This window comes from Dromiciops gliroides, chromosome 2 (assembly GCF_019393635.1).
Source record: "Dromiciops gliroides isolate mDroGli1 chromosome 2, mDroGli1.pri, whole genome shotgun sequence".
Taxonomy (NCBI): Eukaryota; Metazoa; Chordata; class Mammalia; order Microbiotheria; family Microbiotheriidae; genus Dromiciops; species Dromiciops gliroides.
Window position 1 is genome coordinate 125,182,847 of NC_057862.1, and position 15,227 is coordinate 125,198,073.

The 15,227-nt window shown below is 36.1% G+C and overlaps 1 protein-coding gene across 1 annotated transcript in view; it reads right to left on the bottom strand.

Moving 5' to 3' along the window:
• Positions 1–900: 900 nt before the first annotated feature.
• AGBL1 (AGBL carboxypeptidase 1) overlaps positions 901–15,227 on the bottom strand; it is a 922,430-nt gene continuing 908,103 nt past the window's right edge. The window contains 2 exon segments of the mRNA XM_043981214.1: positions 901–1,034; positions 6,804–7,092. Coding sequence (XP_043837149.1) covers positions 1,008–1,034; positions 6,804–7,092 — 316 coding nt within the window. The 3' untranslated portion in view covers positions 901–1,007.

Below are 15,227 nucleotides of genomic sequence, written 5' to 3' on the forward strand. Positions count from 1 at the left end.
CTGTTTGGCATTGGCAGGACCTCAACAGCATCGATTTCAGCTTTGAAAAGATCATTGTGCAAGCCTGGCCGTCACATCCCTCAAAAACAGTAGCCCACTGTGAGTTGGCTCATGTAGCCTCCTTGCTACTTGGCGAGCTCATGGCCTGGTCCAGAGGCTAGCTTTATCCCTCTTGTATATTAAACATAGCAACATAAAATGTTTGACTAGATGTTCTTCAGGGTCCTTTACAGCTCTAAAATTGTCATTTTACAGATGAGGAAAGTAAGACTCAGAAAAATGAATTCACTTAACCAAGGTCATATAACTCATTTGTAGAAGAGCTGGCCCTAGAACCCAGGTGTTCCAAATCTTTTTTCCAAAGTTCTTGCTTATTAACACCATTTGAAGAGTAGCCTAAGGGTCACCTCAATTTAAGAGAAAGTGGCCTCTGTGCTTCCTTTTCGAACTCATTTATAGAAATGTTTGCTTGAGATCAGATTATAATGGTTTAATTCTGAAAAAAATGAAAGAAAAAAAATATTGTCCTCTCATTAAATATAAACAGGCATGTTCACTCTCTCTCTTTCTCTCTCTCTCTCTCTCTCTCTCTCTCTCTCTCTCTCTCTCTCTCTCCTTCTCTCTCTCTTCCCTCTCCCTCTCTCTTCTGTTTTCCATGTCTTTTTTTAAAAAATAAAATAATAATTTTCTAAATGGCATTAGAGGTAAGATAGCATTCCTTTCCTCATCCAACAGGCTGCATCCACAACAGAAAAGGGACACGCTTCAGTTCTCAGGACAATGATCTCTTTGACTGGGAAAATACCAAACCAGAATTACAAGTGTGCAAGAATAAACAAGGCTGGAGTCAATCTAAAGTTGTTTTACACTCTGTTTTATTAAAGTCAATGCATTTCCGTTCCTGTGTGCAGAGCCTAGGCCTTCTTAATTACCAGGACTCTGGGTGAATTTTAATGGCAGGCTGAGTTCCTATAAGCAAACAGAGGCCCTTTCCTGACCTCTACAGGCTAAAGGGAGAAGAAGAAGGAAATCTCCTGGAAAAGAAAAGACGGGAGGAAAAGAGGAGCAACAGTTAATGTATGACTTTAGGATGACATCTTAGGTAAAACGTTTTCTATATATATTTGTATTCTACCTCCTTAAGTTATGTCTAACTGTCCTAAACAGGTTATGTGGTCAAGAAAATAGACACTCACTCTGGAGAGCTTTAAAATGAATTCAAAAGCCTACCATTCTAGAAGAGTTATGGGGAACATTGACTAGAAGCAGAGCAATGAACAAAATGATATTTCATAGGTAATCTTAGTTTTGTGATTCTAAAATAATCAGAATTATGGAATCATTGAATTTTTGGCAATCATAATACAGGCATAACACAGGGCTTGGAATCAGGAAAATTTGAATTGAAATCCTTCATCATATCCTTGCTTGCTGTGTGATCTTGGGCAAGTCACTTAACACCCTTCAGCTTCAGTTTCTTCATGTGTGAAATCTGGATAACAACTCTACCTACCTCACAGGTTATTGAGAGGATAAAATGGATGACAAACAGTGTTTTGGGAATATTAAAGTGCCATGTAACTGCTAATCTTTATTAATAGAAGCAGTAGTACATTTATTATTACCATTTTGGTCAAATCACCCCCCCCTTCAGTTTCTGAAAATAACGTGAATGCATCACTCTGTGATAGAAATGAGAGCCATGGGGGCAGCTAGATGGTACAGTAGATAGAGCACTGGCCCTGTATTCAGAAGGACCTGAGTTCAAATTCAGCCTCAGACACTTGACACTTACTAGGTGTGTGACCTTGGGCAAGTCACTTAACCCTCATTGCCCCCTCTCCCCCCCAAAAAAAGAAAGAAAGAAATGAGATCCTGCTAGTATTGTCTATATGGAGATATTTCACTGTGAAACAGTCTACCTTAACCTATTTTCTCTAGGTGGGGTACAACAATCTGTGTTGTTTTCTGTTCATTCTCTGGAAAATTTCTCCTCCCTTTTTCCTTTATGTCCTAGATTTTAAAATATAATTCAAAGTGTTTAGATTAGCATTGAAAGCTCTTAATAATCTGATGCAAGCTCATATTTACAGATTTCTGGTACTTTGCTCCCATGTGTACACACTATATTCCAGCCAAATGTCAATACATATCTTGTCTGTTTAGTTGTTACATTCTCCTGCAATGCATAGTGGTCTGTCCAACTGCTTCATCTATCTTAATGTCACTAAAAAAACCTACCTTTATGTTCTGAATGGGAGCTTGGTTTTTGGACTGTGGGATCCTTGTAAAATGGAATAGTCTTTTATCTTTTATCACCCACACTTAGTATGGTGCTTGGCACACAGTAGGCACTTAATAAACATTTATTGACTTAATTTGTTTTAAATATACAAATGACTATTCCAGTTGTCTTTCAAGAGTCGACCTGAGGCATTCAATCAATCAACCAATAAACATTTATTAAGCATCTATTATGTGCCACACACTTTTCTAAGCACTGGAGATATAGAGGCACATTGCATACCAGATCATGTTTTCTCTCAGATGAAAAAGGGGAGGGCATGTCAATTTTACTTTATGATCTGATTAAGACTAAAGGCCAAGGCTTCCTAGAAACTGAACTTTTAATACTAAAGATATATCTCACCCTCAAGTTTGGGTGGCCTATTTCCTGGATTATCTCTACCTGTGTTAGAGTCTTCTCAGTATGGATGTGGAGCAGGACAAGACATGATGCCATCCACCTTCTTACGTCTATGCCTATTCTCTTTATTATACTTTCACTTCAAATGTCCAGCCTTTTTCACAGATAGAGATAGAGGGAAGGGATGGAAATGATTACAGCACACTCAATTTCAACTATCTTTTATCAGTGTGTTTTCAATAATTTTAAGTTACTTACAATCATATCTTTTTATTATTTGGCTCTGAAAGTCTCTAATGCAATCCATTTTTATGTCTAAATTTCTCCATTTTTACCTCGCTCCTTTAAGCCACCCTTTATCAGAAATGAGTGATATGCGCATTCAGTAAAACTATGAAGTAAAAAAAAAATAGGACATTTCTACAAAAGATAATGTGCTTTATAGCTAATGAGTTAGCTGAGTCTAAAAAGCTGTTGTTCTGAGAACTGGGTTATTGTCCATTTGCCTCTTTGTAGTAGTACTGGCAGTCAGGTGAAAGAAAAAAGCATTGGAGTATGCTATTGAGCTTTAAAAACCTGGGATCACTCTTCTCAGGACTTGGGAGAGTCTGGCTTCTTACCCTAATTCAAGCATTTTCCTCTGCCATACAGGGTATCATCTTGTCATCAAAGAAAAGTGCAATAAGGAATAGTGTTTCTTTCATGTGACAGGACAGTCTCTCGCTGGTGGACAGGGGCTTTCTGAGCTTTCCAGTTATCAAGCCAGAAAATGGAAACTTTATCTTGTAAAATCAACCTCCACCACAGAAAGTGATCTGATATAATGGATGGTGGCAATTTATCCTAAGATCTTTAATTTAGTAAGCTGTTTATTTTGAGATCTCCTTTTTATTCCAAAACTCCCCCCCCCTCCAAAGCACAAAAACATCTGGTGAGAAGAGGGAACCGTTAGACATTTATTCTCAAGGACAAGATTTCAGAGAAATGGGGGACCTGTAATGTTTCCACCATTAGTCAAAAAAACATTCAACTGTGCCTTGTGAAGGTGAACATTTTCAGGGTGGCGGTGATGATCTTCATGACATTGATGTAGATATAATGGTAGTCTTGAGGAATTTTGGAAAGTAGTCACAGCATAAAATACAAGGTGCATGAATAAAACTTTCTTTTTACATGAAAACAATACCAAAATAAAATGAACTGGGATCCACAGATAACTGGAAAATGAGGAACTCACTTTCTTCAATGTCTACAAACTATTGTCTTTATTTGTATTCATTTATTTCACCATTTCCACAAAACAGAAAATGTAAGGCCATCTCTTTGGCCTGTTAAGCTCACAGCACACTGGGAGTTAACATGGGAATGGTTAGTATGAGAAACTATAGTTGCACTTATTCCAGTTACCTATTGAGTGAACTCAACACACTTTTCTTCACTACAAATTCTAGAATTAGAAACAAGAAGATTATTAAATGGGGTCTTGAGATTCCAGGGCAATACTGTCATTCTAGAGTCTAGGACTCAAGGTAACCAGTTCAGCCTTTGGATGAAGCAAAACCTCATAGTGATCATGGTTCTCTGCTTTCACATGGAATAGTTGACTGAATGTGAGGAACATGGCAAGCACCATATGAAGGTACAACCAGGAATATGCTTGAGAATAAGACTCTAATAGGCTCATGAGGGCTGATTTTTGAATTATCAGAGGGAATACTTACAGCTAAGAAATTAGAAAACACTAGAAATGATGTGTGGATTTGTTGTTTTATTAATTGCCTAGACTTTGAAAAATTGTAAAAAATCAGATTAAACTTAAAGTGTATCATGTACACTCTTTTTCCTCCCCAGAGAGCCGGTTGTTAAACATTTATCAGCATGCAACTAGGTAGTACTGCCATTCTTGACACAGAGATTTAACCTGATCTTTAGACAATGGTTCTACATCATAAAATATGCTAATTATGAGGGAAGGGTTCTTCCTTTCACTTAAAACCCTCAATCAAGAGACAAGACATCTGGCATAAGAACCTACACATACACTGGTGGAAATGCATCCAAAACTGGTCACCTTCTTTGAGTTCTTTTTTTTTTTTTAAACCACATCTGTGTCTCATTACTGTCTCAGGCTTCCTGGCATTCTTGAGTGATTTCATTTGGCTATGAGGTCCACAAAACATGCCTTCCAGTCCAATTTACCATAGTGGTTTGGCCAGGAAGAAAAGCTGTCTGCATTTACTAGACAGCTGTTTTTGAGGATCTAGACTTCACTTGGTTATGTTAAGTTATTGAACTTAGTGAATTGTCTTCCCACACAGGAAATGGTCTAGTCAGCTAACTAGTGAAGTGTGACCTTGCCATTCAGGAAGTTAGGGATCTCCAACTCTGTTCCCTTCTAGTCCTCTTGCTGCTATCTGCCCAGTGCTATCAGATGGTTCCTTGTATTCACTGTGCTTCTCAAACATTACATCTAGGAAAATTCTTAACACTCCAAACTTCCCTTTACCTCCTTTCCCTAGTCAAGCCTGTCTACCCTTAGCACCTTTCCCTCAGAGCCAAAAGTGACTAGAAATATATTAGAGAAATTAATTGAGCTTAAATGTTAAATGGATTATGGTAGTTTGGTTCTACACCTCACAGCATTTTTCACTTTACTGGGGCTTTCAACTCCCTAACATAAAAGAGTCCCATGAAAATTTGGGGAAGCTATTTATGGTTATCAGGACAGAAAGAACTGGAAGCAAAATAGTCCTTTTGATCTATCAAATCATAGTACATAGCCAGCTGCCATGGGATTATGTTACAACTTTCATTCTGTGGAGTCCTAATTGGTGATTGAAGTGGGTTCTTTCCCTATGTCACATATGGTTGAGGAGTTAATCAACACTAGATCAGATAGCTTGATAATTAATATATACCAGGGCTGCTAGGTGGTGCAGTGGATAGAGCACCGGCCCTGGATTCAGGAGGACCTGAGTTCATATCAGGCCTTGGACACTTAACACTTACTAGCTGTGTGACCCTAGGCAAGTCACTTAACCCCAACTGCCTCACCAAAAAAATAATAATAATAATTAGTACATACCACCACTCAGTCAATCAGGAACAGTGATGGAAAGAAGGGACAAGCAGAGCCTCTTCTGTCTATGTCTTTAATGTGCACCTAAACTATTTCTGGGAACCCTTTAGAGAACAATTTTTGAAAACTTAGTCTTACCTAGAGTCTTTTTTGAAATATTTTACTTTCCAATTCTCTCTTTTTGAGGAGTGCTATGTAAAATGGGAGGAATAATTTAATACATTTCTTGTGGGGGCATCTTCATTGCCAGTGGCCAAACACATTAAGAGATCTGTTGCAATGTTTGAGTGACTTATGAACTTCATTATGGATGGCAGAACTAAGTTACAATGGGAAAAGGAACAGGAGATTCCAGTGCTTATGTAATCCTTAATAATCTAATACAAGGCAGTTTGGGAGTAATCAAACTGTCTTAAAATTATGGCTGAGAAAACTAGGGGTAAAACCCAATTTTTAGTTACTCTCATGCTTCTGCCACTTTGGCAGAAAATGAAGTTTAGCTGAGAATGTCAAATTCTTTAAGATATTCCAAGGCCTCACTGTCACTTTTAAAATAACATAAAACTCTATCCATATACACATATGTATTATGTATATATGCATGTGTACATATATGTACATGCATATGTATATCTGTATACGTGTGTGCTTGTATTATTGTTTTCCTACAAAGGAAATGGTCTAGTTGAACAACTAGTGAAATATGACCTTGCTATTTGGGAAGTTGGGGATCTCACAGAGTTCTTTTGCTGCCATCTGCAAATGTATGTGTATTTGCATATGTACAGCTATATACATACATATATATGTACACATAGATATGCTCAAATTAAACTGAATTTAAACCAAAGCAAAACCTCAACAAGTTCAAATTACTATGTGAAGAATTACGGCTTTGGGTTCTGAAGAAAATGGATAGATTTGATTGTGTGTGTGTGTGTGTGTGTGTGTATGTTTTAAAGTCTATTTGCATGGTATATCTAGAAGTACATCTAGAATCAAAGTGGCACCTAGAGGGCACTTGATTCCTGTCCATGCAGTGCTACCATTGATCTATATTTTCCCTCTTGATAATACCTCAGTTGACTCTGATGGTTGAGAGGAATCTCTGTGTTTGCTTGTCCAATGTTCGGAGATACAAAGCTCAGGGCTACAAAGTGACCTGTTATCTACACCATTTTTTTCTTCATCATCTCCTATAGCTTCTGCCAAGGCCATCTCCTGGATCTGTTGGTCAAGTTCATAGATATCTGTTTCTGGATATGAGGAGCAGTCTGTAGTATAATCAATCTCTTCCATACAAGGAGGCTCATCATCCAGGTCTACATCAGTGCTGCTGCCACTGCTGCTTCTGCCACTGCTGCTCCTGCCACAGGTTCAACCAAGAATGAATAGAAGATGTCAAAGAAATAGACAAGAATACAACAAAGAGACAAACAGACAGGGAAACAGACACACACACATACACACACACGCAGAGAGAAAGAGAGAGAGAGAGAGAGAGAGAGTTAACCAAAAGAAATGTTTTCTAGTGATTCAAACATGAGCTTGGATGACAGTCCTAACTGCTCCTAATACAACAAAAGAAATGATACAATCTACTTAAACTCCGAGGTGCTCACAAGGGCTATCTATCATTATGCAGGCAAAGCATGCAAACTTAACAATTGCTATTCTGATACAATCCAATAAGCATTTAAGAACCTATTGTGGGGGCAGCTAGATGGCGCAGTGGTTAAGGCACCGGCCCTGGATTCAGGAGTACCTGAGTTCAAATCCCACCTCAGACACTTGACACTTACTAGCTGTGTGACCCTGGGCAAGTCACTTAACCCCCATTGCCTACAAAAAAAAAAAAAAACAAAAACAAAAAACAAGAACGTATTATGTTTAATGCTATGTACTAGACACTGAGGACAAGAAAATGATATAGACAATAATACTAACATTATAGATCTGGAATTAGATGGGACTTCAAGGACAATTTAATCCAAACCCCTCATTTCATAGATGAGTCTAATTAGGTCAAGGGAGTTTAAGAGACTTACCCAAGTGCCAGTCACCTGATATTTGGGGCAGCTAGGTAGTGCAGGGGATAGAGCACTGGCCCTGAAGTTGGAAGGACCTGGGTTCAAATCTCACCTCAAGCACTTGCTAGTTGTGTGACCCTGGGCAATTCACTTAACTACAATTGCATTAAACATTCAAGGCCATCTCCAGTCATCCTGACATATATCTTGGCACTGTATTCAAATGGCTCTGGAGGAGAGAGTGAGGTTGGCAACCTTGCACAGCCCTCCATCATTTAAATCCAATTCAGTGCAAGTCATGACATACCTCCAATGTTATGGTCCTCTCCAGGAACAAAGGATAAACAACCTGACATTTATTAAGTACCAACTATGTGCCAGGCATGTGATAACTGCCATGTTCTCCCAATCCCTATCCAGTGCTTTTTCACCCTATGACACTCAAGAAGCTAGTATTATTGGGGAAAGAGCATGTGATTCTGAGAAGTGGAATTGAAAGAGTGAAAATGTGGCCATGCAAAAGTGTAGCTCAGAATTCTTTGTTGCCCATAAAATTTACATTTATAATTTATTCCTAAGCTCAAAGTTTCTATATCTGATACCCCATGCATTTTAGCCAACATTAAACCAATTTAAATCTAAACATATTTTTAATAAATTTGATTTACTAGATAAAGAAGAATTGTATCCTTAGATTTTAAAAGAATGGTTATATTTGATTATAATACTACCTTTGGTGACATTTTTAAAACTGTAGAGAGTGGGAAACATATTACCAAATGGGAGGACAAATACCTTAATTTTCATACAAGAGAAAAGAATGCAGCCTATAAACTATAGTCCAGTGACTGTGACTTAAGTTCCTATAAATATTCTAAAATATGTTATGAAATTTGTTTAGTAAATCTCTCAAAATAGAAGCAGTGATTATGAAGATATGGCATAACTTCATCAAGAACCAGTCATGTCAGACTATGTGTGTGCGTGTGTGTGTGTGTGTATAGAAGGTTAAAAGGAAGAGTACTAGTGTTATCATATATTGATACTTTAGCAAAGCAAGTACAGAGAGTAGCATAGAATTGAAAAATAGTTAACAAAATAAATAGAAATACAATAAAACATAGGTAATAATTCATTTTAAAAATTAAATCCGTATGCAGTAGATGCCTACTCTTCTTATGGACAAAATATAGAGGTATAGGCTACAATATGGTAAAGTTAAATGAATTCAGAATTGATTAACTGACCAGGATTAACATGTAATCATCAATTTAATGTCAAAATAGAAGAAGGTCTCAAAGGAAGGGGGTCTCAGATCTATGGCTGACTCTGCTTTTTAATAATTATATCAATGACATATATAACCACATAGATAACATGATTAGCAGATTTGGAGATAACACAAAGCTAAGAAGAACAGATACAAAATGGAAAATTAAGTTGATTTTGGGTCCAAATTAATAAGATGAAAATTAATGAGTATAAAATGATCTTTCTTAGTGCTGTATCCAAAAAAAAAAATCAACCTCATAGATGCAATATAGAGAAAGCAAGATTCAGTAGCAGTTTTACTGAAAAATAAGTTCCAGAGGGATGGTTTACTGAAAACTCAACATTATTATAGAGGGTAATATGGCAGTCAAACCAGCTAATGTGGTTTTGGACTATATTTTACAAAGACAAAGATAATGTCAATGCACTCTGCCCTGGTCAGATCCCTTCTGAGGCATTGTTTTGAATTGTGAGAATCCACTGTTAGAAAGGATACTGCTAGGCTGGAGCATGTCCAGAGGAGGACAACCAAGAAAATGAAAAGTTTATGTATTGTGAAGAACTATTGGAGGAACTAGGATTTTTTAGCTTGAAGAAGAGAAAATTGAAAAGGAGGCATATTAACTATCTTTTACATATTTTAAGGTGGTCAAAGGCAAAGGTTCACTTGTTTGTACCAGAGGGAAGATCTAGAGACAATGATCAGAAGTTATAGAGTCAAATTTAAGTTTGTTGTAAGGGAAAAAAAAACATCAAAAATTATATATACCCTCCCAACAATTACCTCTACCCCAAAATGGAAAAGGCTGCTTCTAAATGGTGTGAGATTCCTCTCATTGGAGGTCTCCACAAAGGTCATTTGCCTTTACAAGGCATACTTCTAGGGCTTGATGGAAGACATCTTAAGTTTATGAAGCTGGGAAATTACTATCCACTTTTAGGAATTCATGTGGTACTACCAGGAGTCAAGTAATCATTACTATGAATTTTGAAGTTTTGGACAAGAAACTGAGGATTTTAGGAGAATTAATGGCATTTTCATCCTTTATCTCAATAATGGACTTGGCTAGCACCAAGAAACAATCTCCAAAGACTAAGGAAGATTTTGAAAGAGAACAGTGAGTAAAGAAGATCACTGAAAGTTGATGGGCCTCCTAAACCACTGTTTATTTCATCAGTTGGATTGAAATTGGATTTAGATTACTTTATTGCAACATAAAAGAAAGAAATGGAAGGATATAGACCAATTGTGTGGGGTATACCCAAAATTGGTTAATAAGAGTCCTTTCCTAGTGTGTTGCAAAACTAATCACTAAAAAGAAAGGCAATAGGAGAAAAATGCCTAAATATATCTTGGTATAATCTTTATACAATAGATTGTCTTCACTATAGGAAAAAAAAGAGTAGTAGAGATACACAGAAATTAACAAGAGATAAAACCCAAGAAAGGAGGAAAAACAATAACTACAGCCTCAGATGCCCATATAGAAACCTACAAAGCATGTGTAACCAGACAACTAAAGTTGAGATACTTTAATGAAAGATACTTTCAAAGAAGCAAATTTGCTCTCTACAAGAAGCATGGTTACATGAAATTAAATGAATCATTTGTTTTAAAGAAGGGGCTGGGTAGCATTGGGTAGTATCTTAAGAAATCATTTTAAGATATACTTATGTGAAAGAATGTTCCCTAGTTTCATGGTAGAAATGTGCTTCCCCCCATCACTGTATGTATATATATATATATATATATATATATATATATATATATATATATATATATATATATATATATATATATATATATGTATATATATGTATATGTATATGTATATGTATATGTATATACATACATATATATACATATATATATACATATATATACATATATATATTTATATATGTGTGTGTGTATGTGTGTGTGTGTGTGTGTGTGTAAAATAAAATATATATATAGCTCTTTTATTAGATGCCTTTGGTTTGAGTTAATAGTGTCCTCTGAGTGATTAGTACAGGTAATAGAATTAATCTTGCAAGTTATGATTTTGATGAGATAGACTAAGAAAATACCTAGAACTTGATATACTCCTGTCTGAGAAACTGATTCTCTGAATTAGGTGACACCTCCAGATACTGGAAATGAAATTTGAAAGATAGAAAAAGTAAATAATCCCCATAAAGGAAAAAAGGGAAGGTAGATGGTATAGTATATAGAGTATAGAGACTGGACTCAAGAAGACTCTTATTTCTGAGTTCAAATCTGGCCTCAGACACTTATTAGCTATGTGAAACTGAGCAAGTCATTTAACCCTGCTTGCTTCAGTTTCCTCATCTGTAAAGTGAGCTAGTGAATGAAATGGCAAATCATTAAAGTATCTTTGACAAGAAAACCCCAGTGGGGTCATGAAGAGTCAAACAGGACTGGAACAACTTAACAACAATAACAAAGAGAAAAGGGAGTGAGTTGTTTAAAGAAATCAATGCAGATAGAGGAAAATTAACAAACTTTAGATTTTTAAAAGATATCTACACAATATGAAAGTAAGGAAAGGTAGTAGAAAACTGATATGAGTGTGGCATGGTTCTGTAAGATGAGTATAAGGAGTTGTAAAATTCAGAATAAGTAGTGACTGAAAAGAAAAACTAGGGATACAAAAAGGTTTTATGTTTTGTTTTGTTTTTATTAGCTATATTGAAGGAAAGAAGAGCAAAGAAAGGATGGGATGATTACATGGGAGAGATAGCATAATGATAATAGATTACCAAGAGAAAACAGCTGTTCAACTCATTTTGTTTCTGTTTTTTTTCTGCAAAAGAGAATGTACATGAATTAGAAAGAAAAAAAAAGATGGCTTGTAGAGAGCTGATACCCAAGGCAAGCGATGATATAGTAAGAGCAAACCTACTTGATTATGATAAATTCAAGATACCAAGTCCATATGTACTTCAACCTATGTATAGTCCAGGAAAAGTTATGGTCCAATGATTCTATGAAATTGTTTGGTTCATCATCAGTGAATTATGAAAGATCATGGTGAATGGAAAAAACTGGGCAAAGGTTTCCCCCCTGCTACTTTTTTGTAAAGAGGGAAGAGAATGTAGAATGTTAGTTATACACTAATGAACATGACTTGTATTAAAAGCAAAATTCTAGAACAAAAATATTAACTACATAGAAACTATGCTTTTGAATTCACTGTAACAGGAAACTCTGATGAAGAAACCCAGGTTCAGAGAATTCTCTGCAGTCTTAGAACACTTCCATGAGAGGCTAAATGACTTGTCCAGGGTCAGAATACCAAGATGTGCCAGAGACCAGACTGGAATCTACATCATCCCTATGGATTTTCTATCCACTACACAAGGCTGCCTCTCTTGTGGGCAAGACAGTTGTACAATTTGGTGGATTCAGAAATTATTGACTGTTGAGAATACAAAAGTAATCATTAATTGTTCAAAGTCAGCTTAGAAGGAGGTCTCTAATAGAAGTCCCCAGGAATCCCTACTTGACTTATTGGTATTTAACATTTTTATCAGTGAGGCTCAGCAGGATTTCTATCTTCAAGTACTAGCTATTATTATTATTATTCAAGTGCATGAAGAGCTTTCCCTTTGGAGCTGAATGGAACTTACTTTACTTGGGGCCAGAGGGCAAAACCAGAAGGTAGGGAAGGTAGCTGCATTGAAGCAAAATTAAACTTGATAACTGGGAGATCTTCCTTGCAATGGAGTTACCTAAACCTGGCATGCTCTGCCTTAGGAAGGAGAGGATACCCTTTGAATGGAAGTCTTAAAGGATAACCAAGATGTGTTTGGTATTTCTTATTCGGGTATGCAAAGGTTAGCCTCGATGGGCTCTGAGCTCTTTTCCAACAATGAGATTCAGTGGTTCTTTGGGCTATCACAGGACTAGCAGGTGAGGTTTAGGAGAATGTTTGTAAAGATGGAAGTTCACAGCTGAAGACTTTTACAATCAGTTTGTTCTATATTGCTCCCATTTTAATGAAGCACCTTCTTTCCTGAAGACTTAGTAATCACTATCTACTTAGGCTGTTACCAATTAAGATCAGTGGTGTGTTAGGGGTTTTCCCCATGATTTATGGAAGATAAGCACTTCATAAATCAGGCAGTGCTCTTTATCCACCTGCTTCTTCCTAAACACTGAAAATGGGTAATCAGCAGCATGGTTACATGTCAGTATTGGAAATAAATCAAAAAATCCCTTATTAATTTTCCACTTGCTGAAATGATGTGCTTGTGTGCCTTTTAGGGCCCCAGGTTTACAGAGTGACAACTAATAGCACTTTCTGTTAAAGGCCTAATAAGGCATAGTTTTAAGCCAGATGTAAAATAGGATACATGAATTCTGTTTTCTGGTCCCAAAGCATTAAATGTGCTCCATCTTTTGAAAAGACTTTCTACATTTTTAAAAATAAAGACATATGGGCTGCTAGGTGGAACAGTGGATAGAGCACCAGTCCTGGAGTCAGGAGTACCTGAGTTCAAGTCTGGCCTCAGACACTTAACACTTACTAGCTGTGTAACCCTGAGCAAGTCACTTAACCCCAATTGCCTCACTAAAAAAACAAATAAAATAAAGACATAAGGTATAGAATTATAAGTGTGAGTCCTAGGTACCCATTAAGACACCTGTAATATCAAGTAAAGTCAATATAATTAAGTAAATCCAATGACTATTTGAGTGACTGTTAGGTACTTATCATCATGTTGGTTTCTTGAAGGGGTTCAAAGAAAAAAACAAAGAAAAATTCTTATGATGTAATAAAAAATACCAATACTAACACCAGAGATTCTTATAGGTAGGCTGAAACCAGATATATCATGGAGAGACTTGAATCCTACACCAAGATATTTGACTTTATTGCCTAAACCAGAGGCATCCAACTTGTAGCCTGAGGGCAGCAATAGTAATTGTAATGGTAATATTAACAGAACTATTAAAGTACTACTAATAATAGTAATAGTAATAATAAAAATAATGAAACACTTAACAAAATAATACAAATTTAACACAACATAGATAATATGAATTTGGAGTTTTCTAAGTCAATATGTGGTCTGCAAGAGATTACTGCTGTATGTTATACATATCATTTTTTAAAATTTTATTCTAAATTCAAGAAATAAAACAAGAATTTCTATAACATAGTAGAATAATAGGAAAAAAGACTGTATATGAAACCACAAATTTATTATGTAGTATATGCTATTTCTTTTAAGTTCCTTTAAATGATAATGAAGTTATCATGTAATTTCTTGTTTGGTAGAAATAAGGACTAAATAAGTAGCTTACAAAATATACTATATTAAGTTCCAAATGGATGTTTAACCAAATATATAAAGTCACATCATTTTAAAAGTTATTAAAGGAAGGTACTTTCACAAAGAGGGTTAGGAGGGAATTTCTTTTGAGGAATTAGGGTTAGGTGACTCGCCCAGCATCATTCAGCTATTAGGGTTCTGAAACCAGATTTCAACTCATGTCCTCCTTACTTTAGGGCTAGTGTTCTATTCAATTTACCACCTAGATCCCCAATGAAGGAAAAAAATCTTAATCAAATAGCAGAAAGACAAGATAGATAATTTAATAAAATTATTTTTTAGGAAATAAGTAAAAAGGTATGTTTGCACTAAAACCACTAAGAAAAGGTAAATATATAAAAATATTTCTCATATTTCTGAAAATGAGAGAAGTGAAAATTTTAAAAAAGAAACTTTTAAGGCTTTGTCTCATACCTAGCAAATTAGTAAAGACATAAAAGATGGAAATTGTCCATACTGACAGGATTGTGATATATTAAATCTATTGGGAGAGCTATTCTAGAAAACATTTGGGGATTATATGACATAATTAATTAAACTCTTCATACCATTTGGCCTTGATGATGTGTACATTGTACTAAGAAGTAAAAGAAATAAAAGTACAAAATATTAATAACACTTTTCTTATAGGAGCAACAAATTAGAAACAAAGCAGGTGGGTAGCTAGGTGGCACAGTGGATAAAGCACCAACCCTGGATTCAGGATGAACTGAGTTCAAATCCAGCCTCAGACACTTGACACTTAGTAGCTGTGTGACCCTGGGCAAGTCACTTGACCCCCATTGCCCCACAGGGTGGGGGGGAGGAGAGAAACAAAGAAACAAAGCAGGTGCTCCTTGACTTGGGAATGGCTGAA